At 39.1% G+C, this 20,588-nt stretch overlaps 2 protein-coding genes across 2 annotated transcripts in view; one reads left to right on the plus strand and one right to left on the minus strand.

Annotated features, from left to right (window-relative positions):
- The window catches only part of Nipped-A (Transcription-associated protein Nipped-A), a 39,784-nt gene that overhangs the window by 12,652 nt on the left and 6,544 nt on the right, over window positions 1-20,588 (plus strand). The window contains exons 15-44 of the mRNA XM_073080216.1: window positions 2,911-3,244; window positions 3,670-3,831; window positions 4,071-4,322; window positions 4,517-4,716; window positions 4,943-5,013; window positions 5,257-5,462; window positions 5,969-6,142; window positions 6,514-6,708; window positions 6,911-7,126; window positions 7,465-7,713; window positions 8,081-8,329; window positions 8,500-8,613; window positions 8,985-9,193; window positions 9,515-9,753; window positions 9,881-10,103; window positions 11,250-11,436; window positions 11,711-11,841; window positions 11,927-12,077; window positions 12,176-12,319; window positions 12,428-12,698; window positions 12,983-13,194; window positions 13,921-14,136; window positions 14,409-14,897; window positions 15,313-15,477; window positions 16,017-16,139; window positions 16,557-16,709; window positions 17,104-17,284; window positions 18,766-18,952; window positions 19,092-19,532; window positions 19,684-19,792. Of these exons, the coding sequence (XP_072936317.1) occupies window positions 2,911-3,244; window positions 3,670-3,831; window positions 4,071-4,322; window positions 4,517-4,716; window positions 4,943-5,013; window positions 5,257-5,462; window positions 5,969-6,142; window positions 6,514-6,708; window positions 6,911-7,126; window positions 7,465-7,713; window positions 8,081-8,329; window positions 8,500-8,613; window positions 8,985-9,193; window positions 9,515-9,753; window positions 9,881-10,103; window positions 11,250-11,436; window positions 11,711-11,841; window positions 11,927-12,077; window positions 12,176-12,319; window positions 12,428-12,698; window positions 12,983-13,194; window positions 13,921-14,136; window positions 14,409-14,897; window positions 15,313-15,477; window positions 16,017-16,139; window positions 16,557-16,709; window positions 17,104-17,284; window positions 18,766-18,952; window positions 19,092-19,532; window positions 19,684-19,792 (6,253 nt within the window). The remainder of the gene's footprint in view (window positions 1-2,910; window positions 3,245-3,669; window positions 3,832-4,070; window positions 4,323-4,516; window positions 4,717-4,942; window positions 5,014-5,256; window positions 5,463-5,968; window positions 6,143-6,513; window positions 6,709-6,910; window positions 7,127-7,464; window positions 7,714-8,080; window positions 8,330-8,499; window positions 8,614-8,984; window positions 9,194-9,514; window positions 9,754-9,880; window positions 10,104-11,249; window positions 11,437-11,710; window positions 11,842-11,926; window positions 12,078-12,175; window positions 12,320-12,427; window positions 12,699-12,982; window positions 13,195-13,920; window positions 14,137-14,408; window positions 14,898-15,312; window positions 15,478-16,016; window positions 16,140-16,556; window positions 16,710-17,103; window positions 17,285-18,765; window positions 18,953-19,091; window positions 19,533-19,683; window positions 19,793-20,588) is intronic.
- Window positions 14,944-20,588, minus strand: part of LOC140747680 (protein phosphatase 1L) — a 238,542-nt gene continuing 232,897 nt past the window's right edge. Inside the window, exon 3 of the transcript XR_012102894.1 lies at window positions 14,944-15,158. The gene's annotated coding sequence lies outside the window, so the exon portion shown is untranslated. The remainder of the gene's footprint in view (window positions 15,159-20,588) is intronic.

The raw sequence follows: 20,588 nt of genomic DNA on the forward strand, positions 1-20,588 counted from the left end.
GTTTAATGGTACTTATAGACTGTGTAAATTGGTGGAAAAATATTTCAGTGTTGCCATATAAAAAATAATAATTTTTATACAAGTGCATTTTTGTATCCCATATTTCAAGCGGTTGTTTCCTTTTGATGTCATTTGAATGTATGAGGCGTTTGTAGATACTAGAAGTATTAACATTTGGGTAAAATAATATTTCAGTGTTCCCATACAAAAAATAATAATTTTCATATATACGTATTTTTGTATGCAATATTTCAAGCTGTTGTCTTCTGTTGATATCTTTAGAATGTATGGGGCGTTTGTAGGTACTAATATTCTGCACATATTTTATAAAATAATATTTTAGTGTGGCCATACAAAAAATAATAATTTTCATACATATGTATTTTCTATTAAATATTTCAAGCCGTTGTATATTTTGACAACATTAAAATGTACGATGCGTTTGTAATAATAATTAAAACTGTTGTCTCCTTTTGAAGTTATTACCTAATACGTGGCGTTGTTAGCTACTAACAGTTTGAACCATAGATATATTATACTAATAGATTGGCAATCCGAAAGAGTCAGAGCATAGTATACGTATGTGTTAGAGCGAGATAGACAGGCGAGACATTATTAACATTATAAAAATAAATAAAATTAAAATTAGTTTAAAACCTTTCACTCGAAAAATAATGCTGGCCACATATTTAATTGGCTGTAACGCTGTATTCGTGATTTAAAAAAAAAAACAAAAGGGTATTATGGCGGGAAACGGCAGATGTCAAGGACGAAGTTTGTGGAGGTCTTGGAAATAAATAAAAATAACTAGGTTGATTCAAGTCTTCCATTGGAGATACCCCCAACAATTCAGCCAGTGGGATCGGGTGCGTAAAACTGCGTAAGTTAATTTATTCGATATATTTAAATACAACAAATTAAGAATCGATACAAATGTTGGTTGGCACAGATTGTTTTAAGTTTGCTATCTGAGTTTATTAAATAGACATATAGTAGCCTAGCCGGGCGTTTTTCAGGAATTTGATTTGATTTTGGGTCAAATGTTTTTGTTTTCATTTTACCTTAATTTGATATAAATCATAATAACACTATATTAGAAGTTCTTACTTACACAGTCGAGATATAAAATGGCAGTACCTATGTTATGAGCAAATGTTATATTTGTTTAGAAGAACTTTAATGTTATAAGACAACTTTTGCAGGCTTCAAATTATTAATATTTCGTGATACATTTAACACCTCACGTTTTGGAGTATATGTTAAATATTTACTAGGGTTCATTGTGCGGATAATATCCGAAAGTAATTATTGAATTTTAAAATTATCCATGTTATATTGTTTAACATTATATTATCCGTATAATAATAATGGGATTAGGTTATAGAAAGTTTGTTTTATTCCTAAGTGTCCATTACGTTACGGACAATTGGAAAAGTATGGTTACAGCTTGTACTTACTTACTTACATTTTTAAATAGAATTAATTGCAAGTTTTATTTTTGTTTTCATGTTAATATTGGATTAAACAATGAGGAATACCTGTGGTCTTTGGAATGTAATAATAACGGACTGGACATTCAACACTAAAGTATTAAAAGCACCTGTTACCATTTCGAAGGAGAAGAATTACAAGTCATAAGATATGAAAGAAGAAAAGCAAGACAAATTGTTTAGATTATTTGGAGAGAATTTGATGGTTATCGGTTACAGGGTTTATAAGTATATATTTCGGAATTAATTTATGAGTCGTTTAAAAATGTATATGATTTAATCTTAATGAGCTAACTTATTGGTATGTTGAGAAAGCTATAACTGGTTTGAATTTTTTTTATGACTTGAGTATTTGAGTATTCTATTTATTTTAGTTTAATTTGTTGTATGTGTTAAATTGTTTGTGGCTTAAGTTACCTATATGAATTTTACCCGTGATTATTCTTTTTGGAGTGTAGCTCTACCATGCACATAGCAGGAAGGGGCGTAAGATGTTAGATTCTCTTCTTACGTATTAATTTATAATTATTTATTAACAGACACAGACACAGATTTTGTGGATGTGGTATGTAGTCAAATAAAGGATACAAAATCTTCAACATTTTTGTGACTTTAAAAGAGGGGTAAAATATAAGATTTACTAAAGAAGGGCCATAATCTATTAGGTATATTTGGATATTTTCAAAGGATGGACAGGATAAATATGATATACGATTTACAAAAGAAGGATATAATATAAGAGGTATATTTTCTGCACTGCTCTGCTCCTATTGATTGTAGCGTGATGAAAAGTATACTATAACCAGCTCAGGAGTATGAAAAATAATTGTATCAAGTTTCGTTAAAATCCGTCGAGTAGTTTTTTTTCTATAACGGTTATATAGACAGACAGACAAAAATTTTAATGATTGCATTCTTGACATCAGTATCGATCCCTATATACCCCCTGATAGTTATTTTGGAAATATATTTCTTGTACAGAATTGACCTCTCTACAGATTTATTATAAGTATAGAATTAATATAGATAATATAATATATAGAAATAATGTATGACGCGTTTTTATGTACTAATAGACTACACATTTTGGTAAAAAAATATTTTAGTGTTGTCATACAAGAAATAACAATTTTTATAAATAGTTATTTTTGTATATAATATTTCAAGCTTTTGTCTCCTTATTATGTCTTTAAAATGTATGGCTTATAGACAAAAAAATCACGACCCAAATTCTTGGTAATTTGCAAATATTAACTCATATCTTTTCCAAACAGCCCCAAACAGAATTAATAAAACTTCAATATCGGGTAAAAAATTTAAAAAAATTTTGCACGCAAAACTAAAGAAGACAACCGTTTCGCGAGCTGCTTTAGCAGCGAGCGCACACAAGCGATACCTAGTTTGTAATATATTGTCACAGGTATCCTAAGGAGACCTTAGATCTAATAATGAGCGACAACAACATCAAAGATCAACAGTGGAGTCGGTTCCTCATATTCCTGGTGAAGCATCCAGTCGCCGGCCCAGCGTTCAGGGAGGCACTACAAACCACCAAGAAACCAAGACTGTTGTTGTTGCTCGCAGCCAACACCCCGCCGACCAACACCACCATACCGCAGTCTGATAGAGCGGAAATGCAGTTCCAAGCGATAAGAGCAATATCTCTGCTCATCAAGTTTGACGACCAATGGCTGTCTACGCAACATGACCTTATAGAGCTGATCAAACGCATCTGGTGCAGTGATCAGTATCATGTAAGTATTTGAAAATAGTTAATTTAAGAACAACAATTTCATATCATATAAGATAAGGATATACTTTAGTAGAATAATGTTGACTTGCAATGATGTCTTTCCATTTGCAATGTATTGCGTTGAGTATTTACATAAGTGTCTGTCTATTGTATATCATTAATTTTATTCTTCTCCTATTTTCATGCTGCTAGAAATCGTCAATGGAAGTACTTCCAGTACAAGTGAGCTCACTACACATAATAAAACATTTACTGTATTTTATTAGTCAAATGCTAATATTTTTTTCATTTTTAGTAATGTCTTTGGTTTCACATTTCTTCTAGCTAAAATAAACGCAATAAACAAAGATGTCATTATATCAAAACTTATGTTATGAATCACGTATATACAGAAAGTAATATTAAATTATCCAAATCTTTTTACAGGATGTCCATAAGAAAGTAGAAAATGTTGATTGTACTCACTGGAAGGAGCCAAAATTAATAGTGAAGATCTTACTGCACTATTTCTGCCATCATCCCTCGAATATTGATTTATTATTCCAATTGCTGAGAGCATTGTGTGACCGATTTATTCCAGACTTCCAGGTAAGCTTCTATTTACTAATCAATATTATTGACATCTAACATATTCAAATGACGGCACGTCACATAAATCATCGTGATATCGCTAGTGTCGTTTATGTGATTTCTTACTACTACCCTCCTTAATGAATATCGCACTATTATGTCTACATCATGTCGTAACACACTGTAAGGGCGGGGGCTAGTTGGTTTTACTGTCAGTTCATTACCTGCGTATATTAAAGTTAGGTATCTATTTTTAGTTCCTCCGCGATTTCTTGGAAAATACAGTAGCGCAGAACTACACAGCTGACTGGAAGCGTACGGCGTTCTTCCGTTTCGTGGAGCACTTCGCCAGCGACGCCATGTCGCAGGACTTGAAGGCTAAAGTGCTGCAGATGATCCTGATCCCGTGCTTCGCGGTCAGCTTCGAAAAGGGCCATAAGATTGTGGGTGGGTCACCCGCGCCCTACCAGGATAATCCGGACAATGTGGTCTCGGTATTTATCAATAATGTAAGTACTGGTATTATGTTGTATTTTATTTGAACTCTGAAAAATACGTACACTACATCTCTTCAAAGATTTATAAGTTTACACATTAATTAATGTTAATCATGGATTAGAAGTGCTCTTCTATATTTGACAAACACTATTGAAATCAGTTGCACAAGCATATTATCAATATTTGACAAACACCTTATTTGCAGGTAATTGATCCAGAAAATCCATTTGCGTGTTCGGACGCAGTGCGTATATCGCTGCTGCAGTTCGCCTGCCTGTTGCTAGAACAGGCCTCGCCGCACATCCACGATGCAAACAACAAGAAACAAGGCAACAAGCTGCGCCGGCTCATGACCTTCGCCTGGCCTTGTCTGCTCGGCAAGAACTATGTTGATCCCGCTACTAGGTAGGCCATACTTAATATGTTTGCAACTACTTAATAAAGTAACATATTAAATTTTCACCTCCATTTAAGATATAATTAATATGTTTCCGATTTTTTACTTCTATGAATCGAATAATTTTTAGAAAATTTAAGAAAAAAATCTGTTAGGATTTTTGGAATAAAAAAAGAGCCATCGATTGTGAGTGTATAATTATGTTATTTGCACAATGTACTTTTTTTTTAACAGGTATCATGGACACTTATTGCTAAGTCACATCATTGCAAAATTCGCAATACACAAGCGCATCGTATTACAAGGTATGTTAATCAATATGATGATGATTTCTTATCTGACTATTTATTACATATATTGCAATTATAAATAAAAATCGTGTTGTTATTTTATAAAAAAAAACATTTTCCAATTTTTTATAATGAAATATACTATCAAAATACTATCGTTTGTTTATATGTGGCTTATAAATATCGTTTATATCCAAACGTTAAAGTACATCATGGTTTGATCTTTGCAATTGATGAACTATCGTTGGTCGGTGGCAGTGTTCCACAGTCTACTGAAGGCCCACGCGGTGGAGGCGCGCTCGGTGGTGCGGCAGGCGCTGGAGATCCTGACGCCCGCGATGCCGCAGCGCATGGAGGACGGGAACACCATGCTCACGCACTGGACCAAGAAGATCATCGTCGAGGACGGCCACTCCGTGCAGCAGCTGTTCCATATCTTGCAACTAGTCGTCAGGCACTACAAGGTAGTTTTTATATTTTTTTGTTCCTTCCTTTTTTACTGAGAAGAGCATAAGAGAAAGGAAAAATCGTCTTCCTGTGTTATTGTTTCATGGCGTGTATGTAGCTATAAAGATTATTTTGACATTTTTGATTTGCTCTTTTCACAAACTAAATTGCCCCGCGTTCTTAAAGCTTTGTAGGGTTTAAGCTCTCTTGTCTTCCCCTTCCCTTCCCTCGTTATAAATATTATTTGACATATTTAATACATTCTTTCCACAAACGTATTTAAGCTTTCTTGTGTTTTCTGATAGGATATCCTAGAAGGGGACTAGAGCGCCATCTCCCTGCTAAGTTAATCGTTTACTTACCATTACCAACACAAACACAGTTAAACACTGTGACTTTGGAAAAACTACAACTATGTTTAAAAAAAATGCCTATGTCCAGGAAACGAACTATAGTCTTCTAAGGGCTTATAAGTAGATAACTAGATATATATTATTATAACTAATATTATGTTATTGCTCAGGTGTACTACCCAGTGCGTCATGCACTAGTGGGTCACATGGTGGCGGCGATGCAGCGGCTGGGCTTCTCCGCGACCGCGTCGCTCGAGCATCGCCGCCTCGCCGTCGACCTGGCCGAGGTCGCGCTCAAGTGGGAGCTGCAGAGGATACGAGATCACACGCACGATGACAGCATTGTAAGTGTATACGACCTAGTCTTAACATAATAATTTATGGATGTAATTTTTAAATTTGTATGATATCGCCTATTTTACTAAATGTTCTTACTAAACTTATACCATCAATAAAATAGTAGAAAACAAACAAGATACGGGAATATTCAAATTTAATGTTAACGATTCTGTTACATCTCATCACTAAGGAGTTATGGTAGGTACCGTTCAGATTTACACATGTAAACGGAAACGACTTTCCTTCAATTAGATTTCAATGGTCATAGAATATTGCTTATTGATTAATATATTATTTTGTTGGCAATATTTAATATTACTTAGTTAATTGTGAAACGTTTACTACCCTAAGCAATAATCTTTTTTTTTTCATGTAGGAGGTGTCTTCCCCCAGCGGCGCCATCAAGCGTGGCTCGTCGGACGAGAGTGGCATCGAGTCTCGCAAGGCGCTCAATACCGGCTGGGCCAGTCCGCAGGCCACTTCATCTCGCATCGAGCCTGATATCATTAAACCCTTGGAAAGGCAACACGTCGACGTTGTCGTTAACTTACTATTGAGGCTCGCCTGTCAGGTTTGGGTTCGTTTCTATCTATGTAGTTGTTGCTTTCTGGAAGGATGTGAAGTAAGTTTTGAAGTAAGAACATCCGCCTATACCGTATAGTATATTATTAGAAAATATAGAAAAAAATGTTTATTAAACTTGACTATTGGAATGTACTAGTGTTCAGTGACTAATACAAGGTAATACACATTTTGTTATACTATAACGTCAGGTGAACGAAGGTAACGTAGCGAGTGGTGCGGCAGCGGGCACGGCGGCGGCGGCTGCGGCGGCGGCGGCGGCGGCCGCGGCGGCCAGCGCGGCGGGCGCGCCCAGCGGCTCCCCCGGCGAGCAGCTGTCGCGCCGCTGCGTCATGCTGCTGAAGGCCGCGCTCAAGCCGGACGTCTGGGCGAACCTCTGCGAGCCTAAGCTGGCCTGGTTGGATAAGGTTCGTCTCTGTTACATGTGAAAACAAATATGATAAGATAATATGTTACTTGTATGGTCCTTTGGTGCAAATGATTAACGAACATCACTTGTACGATCTAATTTAACCGAAACTTTCATTGTTAACGGTATTATTTGATAAATTTGGATGCTAGAAAAGTATACGTGTTTTTTTTTAACTGTAATTTTCAGCTTATAGAATTGAAATATTTCTAAATCAGTTTTAATAAGACTTATTCAACAAAACTAAATATTTTTGATACTCGGTACTGGAATAAAAAGACGTCAAAATAAAATACACAAAAATATTTATGCGTGTTTTTATATGACTTTTCTCAGGTTTTCGCTACAGCCGACACCAACGCGGCTGCGTGCGCGAATGCGTGCACCGCTCTAGAGTTGCTCGTGTACCTGCTGGGTGTGCTGCGCCGCGAACAGAGCCTCGCCGCCCTGAAGCCGCTCCAGCGCGGCCTCGCCGCCTGCGTCGCTTCTAGTAACGCCAAGATCGTGCGCCTTACGCATAATCTGCTGTCTAAGTTAACTGCGCTCTTCCCTACGGAGCCGATAAGTACGTCGCAGGCGTCCAAAGTAAGTTTGATTTCGTTAATATGTCGGTAAAGTAATGTTAAGATAAAACCTGCCTTCATGATTGAGGTTGCAATTTTGTTACAAGTTTTAAGATTGATCCCTTTGTTGTTTGTGTCCCTGCAAGTGATGTGATTCTGTGTTATCCACACTACACATTTTACTGCCAATTTTTACAAACTGTCTGACCATAGTATATTTTATTTTACTGTAGGTTTCAAAAAATATATCTGTGTTGTCGTCATTCCTTTATTCATCTGACAAAAATATATGAATTGTTGTCAGTTTAAGGTTGCTGGCATATAAATAAATTCATAACGATTTAATATACTTAAGTGTAACTTTTACAAATAACCAATGTCATCATCAGTATGAGGAGCTGGAAACACTATACGCGTGCGTGAGTAAGTACGCGTTCGAGGGTCTCGCGGCGTACGAGAAGTCTGCGGCGGGCAGCGGCACGGCGGCGCTGCTCGGGCCGCTGATGATGCTGAAGGCGTGCTGCTCGGCCAGCCCCGGCTACGTGGACCGCCTGCTGCCGCCGCTCATGCGCGTGCTGCAGCGGATGGCGCGGGACCACGTCGCGCCCAACCCGGACGCTACCACGACTGATCTGCTTGTGAGTATTTGTTACCTGAATCAATCTGAACAACTTAACTACAGTATTAACTAATCTCTAATATTAGGAGGAAGTAAAGAAAAAGTATCGTAAGATTGATTTTTTTTTAATTTCTACATACATTCTCCTACCTATACCAATTGTGACTTTGTTGACATCTTTGATTTTAGATACTTGCACTAGACCTGCTCAAAGCCCGTGTGTCTGTGATGCCTGGAGAAACAAGAAAGACATTCATTGGCACTGTGTTAGTTGGACTCATTGAAAAAACTACAGATGCCAAGGTATATTTTTATATTTATCATATTTTTTTGTTATATTGTCAAATGTTCATAAGGGATTATTTTTAAATTTATTGTCTTTAGAAAAATTTAATATTCACAAGAAATATATATTTAATCTCATTTCTCAAAGTAATTATATGATCATAATTAATTATTATTTTTTATAATTTATTAATCGTTGGGTTGTAAACAAGCCATGTTGCTCAGTGGCTCCGTTACTCGAACATGTAAAGCATTCCCTGGTTAATCCCTGCAAACAATGTCTTAGATTTAAGTGTTCGTGTACTTATACATTTTGTGTGTCCATGGCACCAATGATTACCGTATTTGACCTGAATGTGGAAAATGTTGATCGTACCATATCAATCCAGGTGATGCGAGCGATCACCCGCATGGTGGAGGAGTGGGTGAAGAGCCGCGCGGGCGCGGGCGCGGCGGGCGGCGGCGCGGCGGCGGCGGGGCCCTCGCTGCGGGAGAAGAGCATCCTGCTCGTCAAGCTCATGCAGTACGTCGAGAAGCGCTTCCCCGACGATCAGGACCTTAATGCACAATTCCTGGATATTATCAACTTTGTGTATAGGTATGCTATTACTTGATTCGCTTGTGGTATATTAGTACGGTAGGACTAGGAAGGGTATCGAAATACAATTTTAAGTCAAAGACCGAAACAATATCTTAATTTGCCACTAATGTTCATCTGTCCCCCAAATGACCCTAAAGTACCTATCGACGTATAACTGAAAACTTTTTTGCTTTTTGAAAACACAATTTCAAAATTTGATCAAAATGTTCGTAGTATAAACAATTTTATATCTTTTAAATCTAATCTTTCTTGTATTGACAATATCATTTATGTCAATAAACTGAATTAAAACCAATTTGAAATTATTCGTTCTTTAAGGGACGAGCATCTGAAGATGACTGAGCTGTCGATGAAACTAGAGCCAGCTTTTCTCGCCGGATTGCGCTGCACTCAGCCGAACATCCGCGCAAAGTTCTTCGAAGTGTATGATCAGAGTGTGCGAAGGCGTATCTTTGATCGTTTGCTATATATCATATGCTCTCAGAATTGGGAACATATTGGACAACACTTCTGGATTAAACAGTGCCTTGAGCTGTTGCTAGTCACCTGCGTTTCGAGTAAGTTTATCATTAAAAAACAATATGTTTCGATTATAAACTTGAAATGACTAAAATGTTTTGTGTATATTATATAGTTAAGGTTTTATTTCAGAATATTTAAATGTCAAACTTATTTTATTTGCAGGTACTCAGATTCGAATGTCTAACTCGAAATACTTGCTTCCCAATATATCAGCGGTTATCAACTGGGCGGATCTCGAAGAACGCAAATCTTTTGTGACACTAAGCAATATAAAAGAAGAATCATCTGACGGTTTTAGCGATTCCCTCGATCCGGACGTGTTAGATATGGATCTTGATTCAAATTCCTGTCAAAAAGAGGAAGTCCTGAAAGTTGCACCAAATAGGTAAGTTAAATTACACTTCAATGAGTGTGATTCACTTTAGATAAAGAAATTGAATTTTTCTTCTAAATCAATCTGGGTACACGTCCTTGTTGCTGTGCTTATTTGTTTTCGCGGGAATTTTAGGATAAAAAGTATATAATGCTTCTTTTGTTGTTTGTAAATTTGAAGTCAATCCATTGAGTAATTTTTGCGGATTCAAATATATGAAAGTTGAAATTTTATATTAGATATATTGGGTATTGGTTGCAGATACCAATGTTTTGCAACAAATTTATTACTGACAATTATTATATGAAAATATGTTTGGTGTCGTGTGTGTAGGCAGTGATAGCCTAGTGGTTAAGAAACTCGGCTTCTCGATCGAGGGTTCCGAGGTTCAAATCCCAGGCACGCACCTCTGATTTTTCAAAGTTATGTGTGTATTAGAAATTAATTATCACTTGCTAAACGGTGAAGGAAAACGTCGTGAGGCAACTTGCATACCTGAGAGATTTATAAAAAAATCTCAAAGGTATGTAAGGGGGCGTTCAAGTATTACGTAACGCAATTTGGGGGGGAGGGGGGGTCTTGTAAAACGTTACGATGCGTTACAGGGGCGGGAGGGGGTCTTTCTTAATACACGTTACGTAACATTTTTTAATAAAGAAATAGAGAATTAAAACTCCTAAATTGGCAACCCTTTTCATTTACGTTTTATGGGGAATCCCTTGAATGAGTGGGTTCAGCCGAACTAAGTCCTGAGTATTCTGAGTTAGACTAAGTATAGTACAGTATAGTAGTATATATGCTTTGACTATACTTAAACTAACTTAGAATACTCAGGAGACCTAGTTCGGCTGAACACGCCCAAGGATAAAAACTATAACATATTTTTTTAGCAAGTTTAGGGTAAAAATTGACACTTGTGTGTTACGTAACGTTAGGGGGGGGGGGGTATAGAAAAACGTTACGGTGCGTTACAAGGGGGGGAGGGGGGTTCAAAAATCTTCAAAAATTGCGTTACGTAATACTTGAACGGCCCCTAAGTCTACCAATACGCACTTGGCCAGCGCGGTGGACTATGGCCTAATCCTTCTCATTATGAGAGGAGACCCGTGCCCAGCAGGGGGACAGTAATGGTTGATGATGATGATGATGTGCTTGCAGACAGCGCGCGCTGCAGCAGATCCTGAACAAGCAGTGCGAGTTCCTGGAGCTGGCGCGGCGCGTGCGCACGGAGCAGCTGGTGGCGGCGGCGGCGCAGCTCGCGCACATGGACGACGCGCTCGCGCACCAGCTGTGGCTGCGCCTGCTGCCCGCCGTCTGGGCCACGCTCGACGAGCGACAGCTAGCCGTAAGCATCAAAACTATATTCATTGTTCACACGTCGCACTGACTAAACTAATCTCACTACTGGAATTACAAATTAATGTAAGTTAATTTTTAACGTGGGTTTTCATGATAGAAAAAAATTATCCTGAAAGGGAGCAGGATGCCATGATACCGTTGGGTATTTCACTTTCACTAAATGATAAACTTATACTTGTTAACTATAATTTATTGAACGTCAGTAAAATCATTATAGTAAATGTAGTAAAACCAAACGTGTTTTTTTTTTGTTATTTTAGACAATGATGAATGAGGTGGTTCCCTTCATCATATCAGGCGTCCACGTGATCCAAAGAGACCAGCCGGTGAGCGCCCTTAACACATTTATTGAAGCGCTCGCCAGATGCAATCCGCCGGTCGTTATTAAACCGTAAGTATCTCTAGAAACAGCAGTATTTTTTCTTGAATAAAATTATTTTGTATTGGCTATATTTTTTAATGTTCTTGTTTAACAGACCAATGATGAAGTATCTGGGAAAAACGCACAACTTGTGGCATCGAATGACACTAAACTTGGAGCAAATGGCCATAGATCAAGCGAGTGGACGTAACAATCGCGAGGTTATGGAGATATATGATTACGATACAGAGACTACTACACCTACGGTACGATTGACTTTCTCGTAAAACCTACGCGTTTATATACAGTTAATTGTATCGCAAACATGGGTTTTCTTAAATTACAATGTATGTATTGATTCCAGGAGGTATTAGACTCTTTAAGCGACATGTACGAACTACTACAAGAGGAGGATATGTGGTCGGGCTTGTGGCAGAAACATGCGCGTTACCGAGAAACCAACGTTGCTATCGCATACGAACAGCAAGGGTTTTTCGAACAAGCTCAGGTAAACAAAGATTTTTATAATTTCTTTACGACAATACGTTTCGTGAATAGAAGCCAGAGTCTAATATAATTAACGATCTTATTTTTTTTTTTTTCTATATTATTTTAGGCTGCCTATGACGTAGCTATGGCTAAATTGAAACAAGAGTACAACGCCAATCCGACTTCATACAACATGCACAAAGAATGTACATTATGGACTCAGCACTGGATAAAATGCGCTAAGGAGTTGAATCAGTGGGACTCGCTATTAGAATTAGGTCTCACCAGAAGCGTGCGAGATCCATTCCTTATTTTGGAGAGTTCGTGGAGGAATCCCAATTGGCCTACGATGAAGGATGCTTTAGCTGAGGTTGAATACAATTGTCCTAAAGAACTAGGTAAGACATAATTTTGATAAAGTTTACAAAGGTACTTACAAAAATATCAACAAGAATGAAATATTAATCAGATATGAATTTAAAATAAAAGGAGCCAGTCGAAAGAGAAGTCTTATAATAGGAAGTACAAAAAGTATCAATATAAATAGATGTAAAATGAATGAAAGCTTGAGTTTACGAGATAGTTTTTTAGGTTTTAAAAAAACAACGATCTAGTCGTAAGAGAAGTCATTTGAGTTTACTGTGAAATACTAATATAGTGATGTTGAATATATTATGTGTAGCGTGGCTGGTGAACCTGTACCGCGGCTACCTGTGCATCTGCGCGGGCGGCGAGCAGCAGCTGAGCGGCGTGGAGCGGCACGCGGAGGCGGCGGCGGCGCAGTGCCTGCGCGAGTGGCGCCGCCTGCCGCGCCTCGTCAGCCACGCGCACCTGCCGCTGCTGCGCGCCGCCCAGCAGCTCATGGAGCTCAGCGAGGCCGCGCAGATACACACGGTGAGCGCGGGGCCGGCACCTATACGTATACACGAACTCTGCACAACGCTTTATCAAGTGAAGCGCTATATCAGATGTATATAGTGCTAACACATTGCCAATGATAAGAACGTTACGCGTATATCTGTATCACATTAGCAACCCATTACTGTCCCACTGCTGGGCACGGGTCTCCTCTCATAATGAGAAGGATTAGGCCATTGTTCACCGCGCTGGCCAAGTGCGCATTGGTAGACTTCACATACCTTTGAGATTTTTTTTGATATCTGTATACATACACGTAATACGTATTTTGAGCCTTGTACGCGTACCATTACACGTACAAGTTGGTAGATGGCGAAAATGTTATTTCCATATAACTTATACAAACATGTTGCATGTTGTAGGCAATGCATTCTTTTCAACCGTACCGTACTATCAGAACATGTTAAATAAAATGGAGTTGTATATCATTATAATGACTTTAATGCTCTGTGAAGCTTTTAGAGTAATGCAGAGATTCTTCTTCCGTGAAGGATTTTTTCAAGGAAGAGAAATAAACCAAAATGATAAGACTGTCTCGTCGTCTGATGCTGATAAGCGAATTGCATTTTTCATCATTTAAACAAATCTGTACAATCGAACGCAACGTTCCCTTCCTTGAATTTTATTTTTTCTTTCTCTAAAACCAGGAATACACATATACCGTATAAAACATAGTTGTTTACTTTTCGTGAGATGTTGCAGGGGCTAGTGCACAACCGCCAGACGTCGCTGCACGACATGAAGGCGATCGTGAAGACGTGGCGCAACCGGTTGCCAGTGGTCGCGGACCCGCTATCGCACTGGGGCGCCATCTTCACGTGGCGGCAGCACCATTACCAGTTCATAGCGTCGCACTACGACGCGCAGCCTGACCACGCGTCAAATCACAGCATGCTGGGTGTGCACGCTAGCGCTCAGGTATGGTACCTACTCGTATAGTCGATTATGACTAGCACTACTTAGTAATATTATTTCATCTGTGTTCAGTTGAGAGATCCATATTTCTTACATTTGCAACTTAAATTAGAATTTAATATTGTATGTAAACATACAATAATGACATGTTTTAGTGAGAAAAACTTGGCGATTCACTTGGCTTTCCATAAATTTTAAGCAAATTCGCTTTTGACGATCTTTGGCAGCCTGTTATGCGATCGGATCATATTTATTTAAATATTATTTTGTTACAGGCAATAATTCATTTCGCGAAGATAGCCAGAAAACACAATCTATCCGGCGTTTGTCTCGATTCCTTACATCGAATTTACACGATACCGAGCGTGCCCATAGTAGACTGCTTCCAAAAAATTCGACAACAAGTGAAATGTCACATCCAGATGTCCTGGACTGAGGGGAAGGACGAATTGCAGGAAGGTCTAGATATGATAGAGTCGACCAACTTCAAGTACTTTACGAAGGAGATGACGGCTGAGTTCTACGCTTTTAAGGGATTACTCCTGGCCCAACTGGGGCGGTCGGAGGACGCGAACAAAGCGTTCGCTGCAGCCGTGCAACTACATGATACGTTGGTGAAGGCGTGGGCGCTGTGGGGCGACTACCTCGAGCAGATCTTCATCCGCGACCCGCGGCAGGTCAGCGTCGGCGTGTCGGCCATGACGTGCTTCCTGCACGCCTGCCGACACCAGAACGAGTCCAAGTCGCGGAAGTATTGTGCCAAGGTAAATTTAATAATTGGTCCACTCTCTACCATACAAACTACATGAACAAATAATTTTTATATCACGGCGTGCGTAAATTGACGTTTTACGCACGCTTCGCGTGCGCAAAACCCCCATTTCCGACCCCGTAATATAAAATTTTATACAACACGCGGACGAAAAATGTTTTTCTGACTCGTGTGATTGCAGTCCTCGCCTGCGGCTCGGCCTGCAAACTCACACTTGTCAGAAAAAAATTTTTCGTCCTCGTATTGTAATGTACTATATTGTATATCATATTACTTTGTAACTTTGCATCATCATCGTATGTTTTTATTTTTATTTTATGTGTAGAAATAAAGTTATTATTTTTATTAATAAAACGACTAATATTTTTCTTAGCTATAGCTATATATTTCTTATGATACGATAATAGGTGCTGTGGATGCTGAGTTTCGACGACGACAAGGGCAGCCTGGCGGAGGCGCTGGACAAGTACTCAGTGGGCGTGCCGCCCGTGCAGTGGCTGCCGTGGATCCCGCAGCTGCTGGCCTGCCTTGTGCAGTACGACGGCAACGTCGTGCTCAACCTGCTCAGCCATGTCAGTCCAACTGTTCATTGTTCTCATTTTATGTTAATTGGTCACATGCTCTAGCGGCTTAAGGACTGGGGGAGCGGAAGGGGCTGTCCGCCCCGGGCCTCCGATCTTGGGGGGTCTCCAAACACAGTTGCTAAAAAAAATGTCATCAGAACCAAACAATATGAATCTCCATTCAACTTTCCGCCCCGGGCCTCCGAAGACTTTAGTTCGCCGCTGGTCACATGTCAACTGTTACTGATTAATATGTATTGTCACATTTAAATCTGCCATTTACTAATACTTATCGTAACGTAAAGATATCCAGCAAGATGTTTTAAATTATTCAACAACCAATATATTGAGCAATTCACTTGTATATTTATTTTTAATCAGTCTGAAAAATGGATAAAGAACACATGGATAAAGAAGCGAATCGTAGGAAATATTATTTATCATCAAAAATAGTGCAGAGATTCCTGTACAATGTAAATAGTTAGTTTCCACTATAATTGAGTAATCTTGTTGACCTACAAAAATCTTTTAACATGTTATTACTAAAGGTGGGGCGCCTGTATCCACAAGCGGTGTACTTCCCGATCCGCACGCTGTACCTGACGCTGAAGATCGAACAGCGCGAGAGGCACAAGAGCGCTGAAAACTTGCCTCAAACCAGTTCCACAGCTGTAAGTATATTTTCATTATTGTAGGTTATATATAAATAGTGGGGTTGAGGGTTCGCAGTCAATCAGTGAGTCAGTAGTTTATTTATTTACATGTATATGCATCTATTAAAATAAATAATAATAATCTCTGGAACTTTGTTCTTATAGAAGCATTGTTATTTTATTTTGAAATCTAAAGTCAAGAAAAATATGGTAAAACGACAACGATAAATTTAAAATAAAAAATGTTGTAGCTGTAATTACAATGTTTTATTGTACAACGTGGTCGATAGACTCAATGCTTTAGACTCCAAAGTTTAGAGGTCAATATTCAGTATATGCATTGGCTAGATGCTTAAGCTTAGTAAAAGTCTTAACAAATTGTCCAAGCGATTGTAAACGTTGGCACAAATGATATGTCGTGTATTCCCGTGGCAGCAAGCGAGCACGAGCAAGGCGGGCGAGGGCGGCGCGGGCGAGGCGGGGCCCATCAAGGCCACGCTGCCCATGTGGCGCTGCTCCAAGATCATGCAGATGCAGCGCGAGATACACCCCACCGTGCTCTCCTCGCTCGAGGGCATCGTAGACCAGGTAAGATATTACAACTATTTTTCGGATTAGAATTTATTACCGGCTTTTGTTTAATGTTGTAAAATTGCATCTTCACGTGTTTATAATAGTTTATAGTATTATAATTACTATTTTAAAAACATAAGTGTTGTGATAGGATATATCATGGTTCAAATGTGTTATCTCTATTTTACTTATCATTTTTCCGCTTCCATTATATTTAAATTTGACACAATAGATTTGTAAGTTCTACAATGAAACCTTCAGTTTTTCAGTGAGGTGTCGTCACCTCTACCCTTTGTTAATGATGCAGGTAAATGGTATAAAATAAAATTAGTCACGTATCGTTAGATACATAGAAGAGGACGATGTTAATTTTAGATAAGATCGCTAAACAGTGTGTGTCATTGTTTAGATGGTGTGGTTCCGCGAGAACTGGTACGAGGAGGTGCTGCGGCAGCTGCGCGCGGGGCTGGCCAAGTGCCACGTGGTGGCGTTCCACCACCGCGCGGGCGTGGCCGACGCCACCGTCACGCCGCACACGCTCAACTTCATCAAGAAGGTCGTCTCCACCTTCGGCATCGGCATCGGGATAAGTGAGTTGCTCGACGCATCGCGCCTCCTTGGTTAACATGCCGAACATTCATTGTTGTTGTTGTCGTTGTTCCCTTATCGTCCAGTTCGATGTTTGTCTCGTTTAGATGTCGTGTGTGATGTTTAGCGAGTTTATTGCGTTAATGCTCTTGGCTATGTTATCCACCCAGGCGCTTGCTATGTCTAACAATGCCTCAAACTATGTAGTTACAAGAATTTTAAATTATTGTGACATGTTTGCCAAAAATAGACGCAAAAAAAAAATATTTTAAGATTTTAGTCAACAAACAAATATGCATGAATATATAGTCCTCGTGCATATATTATAACTTGCCTGCTAAACATACATTAGGCTTTGCGCTATTAATGATTATCATCATTCACCATATGTTATTTTTACATATATTTTATGTTACATATCTTGAACTCTTGGTCAATACCAACATAAAATGTGTGCAAAATGTAAACACAGGCGGATCTTCGACCCTCCCAATCATGAAAAAAGTAATTCGATTTAAACAAAATTATGTTTTGTTACATATATTATAACGAAGAAAAACATATCCTTAAAAAATTGGCTTTATTTTCTCGATAATAATTGGTGTGTCTTTGTTCCAAATGGTCATCATGTTCCTTTTTCTGCTCAGACACTTGAATGTAGCCAATATAACTGAGCCTGTTGTTTAAAGGTCAATGGCAATCATAATGCCTACCAATTTTTCAAAGAGTCTGTATCGTTTTTTAACAGACGTTGTTAAAAGTTATTGTTGACAGTATAGATGTATTTCCTAATTATCTGTATCCACTCATTCATTAGACACATGTTTGATAGTATAATGTTAGTTGGCTGTCCTATGGGCTCAAGATCCGAGATCAACTTAATTAATTACTTCATCCTTTAATTTTCTATTGCGAATTTGTTTTATGTACATTATAAGTTTGTATTTAGAATTTATTTAATGTTGTGCCGCATGACGGAGGTAAGTGTTTATCATCATTTTATGTTGATTATATTATTGAAGTTGTATGATATATTAAAGACGCTGTTACTTTAGTGAATTCAACAAAAAAAAAAATGTTCTGACAAGTATGTCCTAAGGATTTTTAAAACCAATTTGAGATCTGTTTAATTTATATGCTCTGTTAACCAAGTGGTACGTAAGTTAAGAAAACATCATAATCGTCCTGCACTTATCCATTAATTAACATTTCTTGTATGAAGGTGTGGCCGAACCTTTTCTTATGAGTTTAATTTTAAACAGGCCAAACTAACCTAAAATTGTTTTTTTCATATCTGTTTTGTATGGGTGTTTGTTTCTTTGTTTATTTTCGTACATTTCTATGACGTTTTCAAAATTCATCTTGAGGGCGTTTCGCCTGAACTAAAGCCTCCGACATAGGTTTGGTAACTAATAGATGACAAAGTGGCTTTAATATTATATGCATTTTTGATTGTGTAAGTTGAAACGGTTCGTCTCCTCAGCCGCCTCGGAGAGTCTGGCGCGGCGCGCGCAGGCCACGGTGCAGGACCCCGTGTTCCAGAAGATGAAGACGCAGTTCACCGCGGACTTCGACTTCACGCAGCCGAACGCCATGAAGCTGCAGAACCTCATACAGAAGCTGAGGAAGTGGGTCAAGATCCTGGAGGCTAAGACCAAGGTGTTGCCCAAGTGAGTGGCCCCGCCCTTGCACGATGAGGTGCTGGGGCGTATGTTTTGTTTGTTGGCGGAGCAGGTTTAAATATCTAGCAATGTGTCAATTAAACATTATCTTTGTGTGTTTGTGACTTTGTTTTATTGCGTCTTGCAGATCGTTCCTCATCGAAGAAAAGTGTAGATTCTTGTCAAACTTCAGCTTGAAAACTGCTGAGGTGGAACTCCCGGGCGAGTTCCTCCTACCAAAACACACTCATTACCACGTAAGAATAGCGCGGTTCATGCCGAGGGTCGAAATAGTCCAGAAGCACAACACATCAGCCCGTCGATTGTACATCCGCGGTCACAACGGGAAGATATACCCGTACCTGGTCGTCAACGATTCGGGACTGGGAGACGCCAGGCGGGAGGAGCGGGTGCTCCAGCTGCTGAGGATGTTGAATCATTACCTGGGCAAGCAGAAGGAGACCTCGCGAAGGTTCCTACATTTCACGGTCCCGCGGGTCGTGTCGGTGTCCCCGCAGATGCGGCTCGTCGAGGACAATCCGAGCTCCATTTCCCTTTTGGACATCTATCGCACTGAATGTGCTAACAGGTTCGTTCTGATATCTCACCGGTTTTACCTTTATAGTACGAGAACTGTTAAATTTTTACGAAATGGTTATTGCCTGAATTTAAGCTGTCGTAAGTGTTATTCATTCTGTTGTATGTAAATACTTGACATTAAAATTAACTTTGTATCATAGGGGCGTGGAGTACGACGCGCCGATTGCGCGCTACTACGAGCGGCTGGCGGCCGTGCAGGCGCGCGGCTCGCAGGCCTCGCATCAAGTTCTGAGGGACATCTTGCGGGAGGTAACATATTTGTATTGTAACATACACAGATACATACCCACATGGTGGATGTACGTACACCCACGGGCACGCTCGAACGAGCACAAGAACGCACACTCTGAACCTAGATGCGGCGTTCAAACGCCCCGCATATTGTTGAGCGCCGGTCATAGCTATTTTAGGACGGTCGAAGTGCCAATTTAGTCCAAAAACACTACGTAGCATTAAACATTAAGCAGGTTTTACCATGCTGATAAATAAAAATATGTATTATTTCCATTTACTTATTTTACATCGTTATTTATATGATTAAAACTTAAACGACATTATTTATGTGTGATACATAATATGTATTTCACATTTTTGTTTGCCTCTATATATGGGCAAATCTTGAAAAAAGTTTAACCAATTTTGACATAACTCGTCGTATTATGTCTAACATTATGTTTACGTAGAGCGAATACGATTGCGAAGCGATCTGAGGCGGTGATACGTGAATTCAATGCGTTGCGGTGCGACTCTGCGTGTTTCGACTACGTATAAGCAAATCGTCATACATCACACAAATATTACCTGAACAATCGATTTTTAATCATCATTCAAAATCAAGCGTTCGCGTAAAAATCGCTCACGTAAGACGTAACCTAAAAAATAAATCAAAAAAGTATAAGTAATACACTGATTTTAAATATATTGATATAACAATCTATTCGATTCCCACGCGCATCATCATCATACATAGAATTTCCGTATTTAATGAGAATGGCGGGCACCATATACGAAAATTTTGATTTTATCTTTATGGAAACCTATAAAC

Source organism: Epargyreus clarus, unplaced genomic scaffold (genome assembly GCF_041222505.1).
Source record: "Epargyreus clarus isolate Ecla_fem2 unplaced genomic scaffold, WU_Ecla_fem_2.2 ptg000015l, whole genome shotgun sequence".
NCBI lineage: Eukaryota > Metazoa > Arthropoda > Insecta > Lepidoptera > Hesperiidae > Epargyreus > Epargyreus clarus.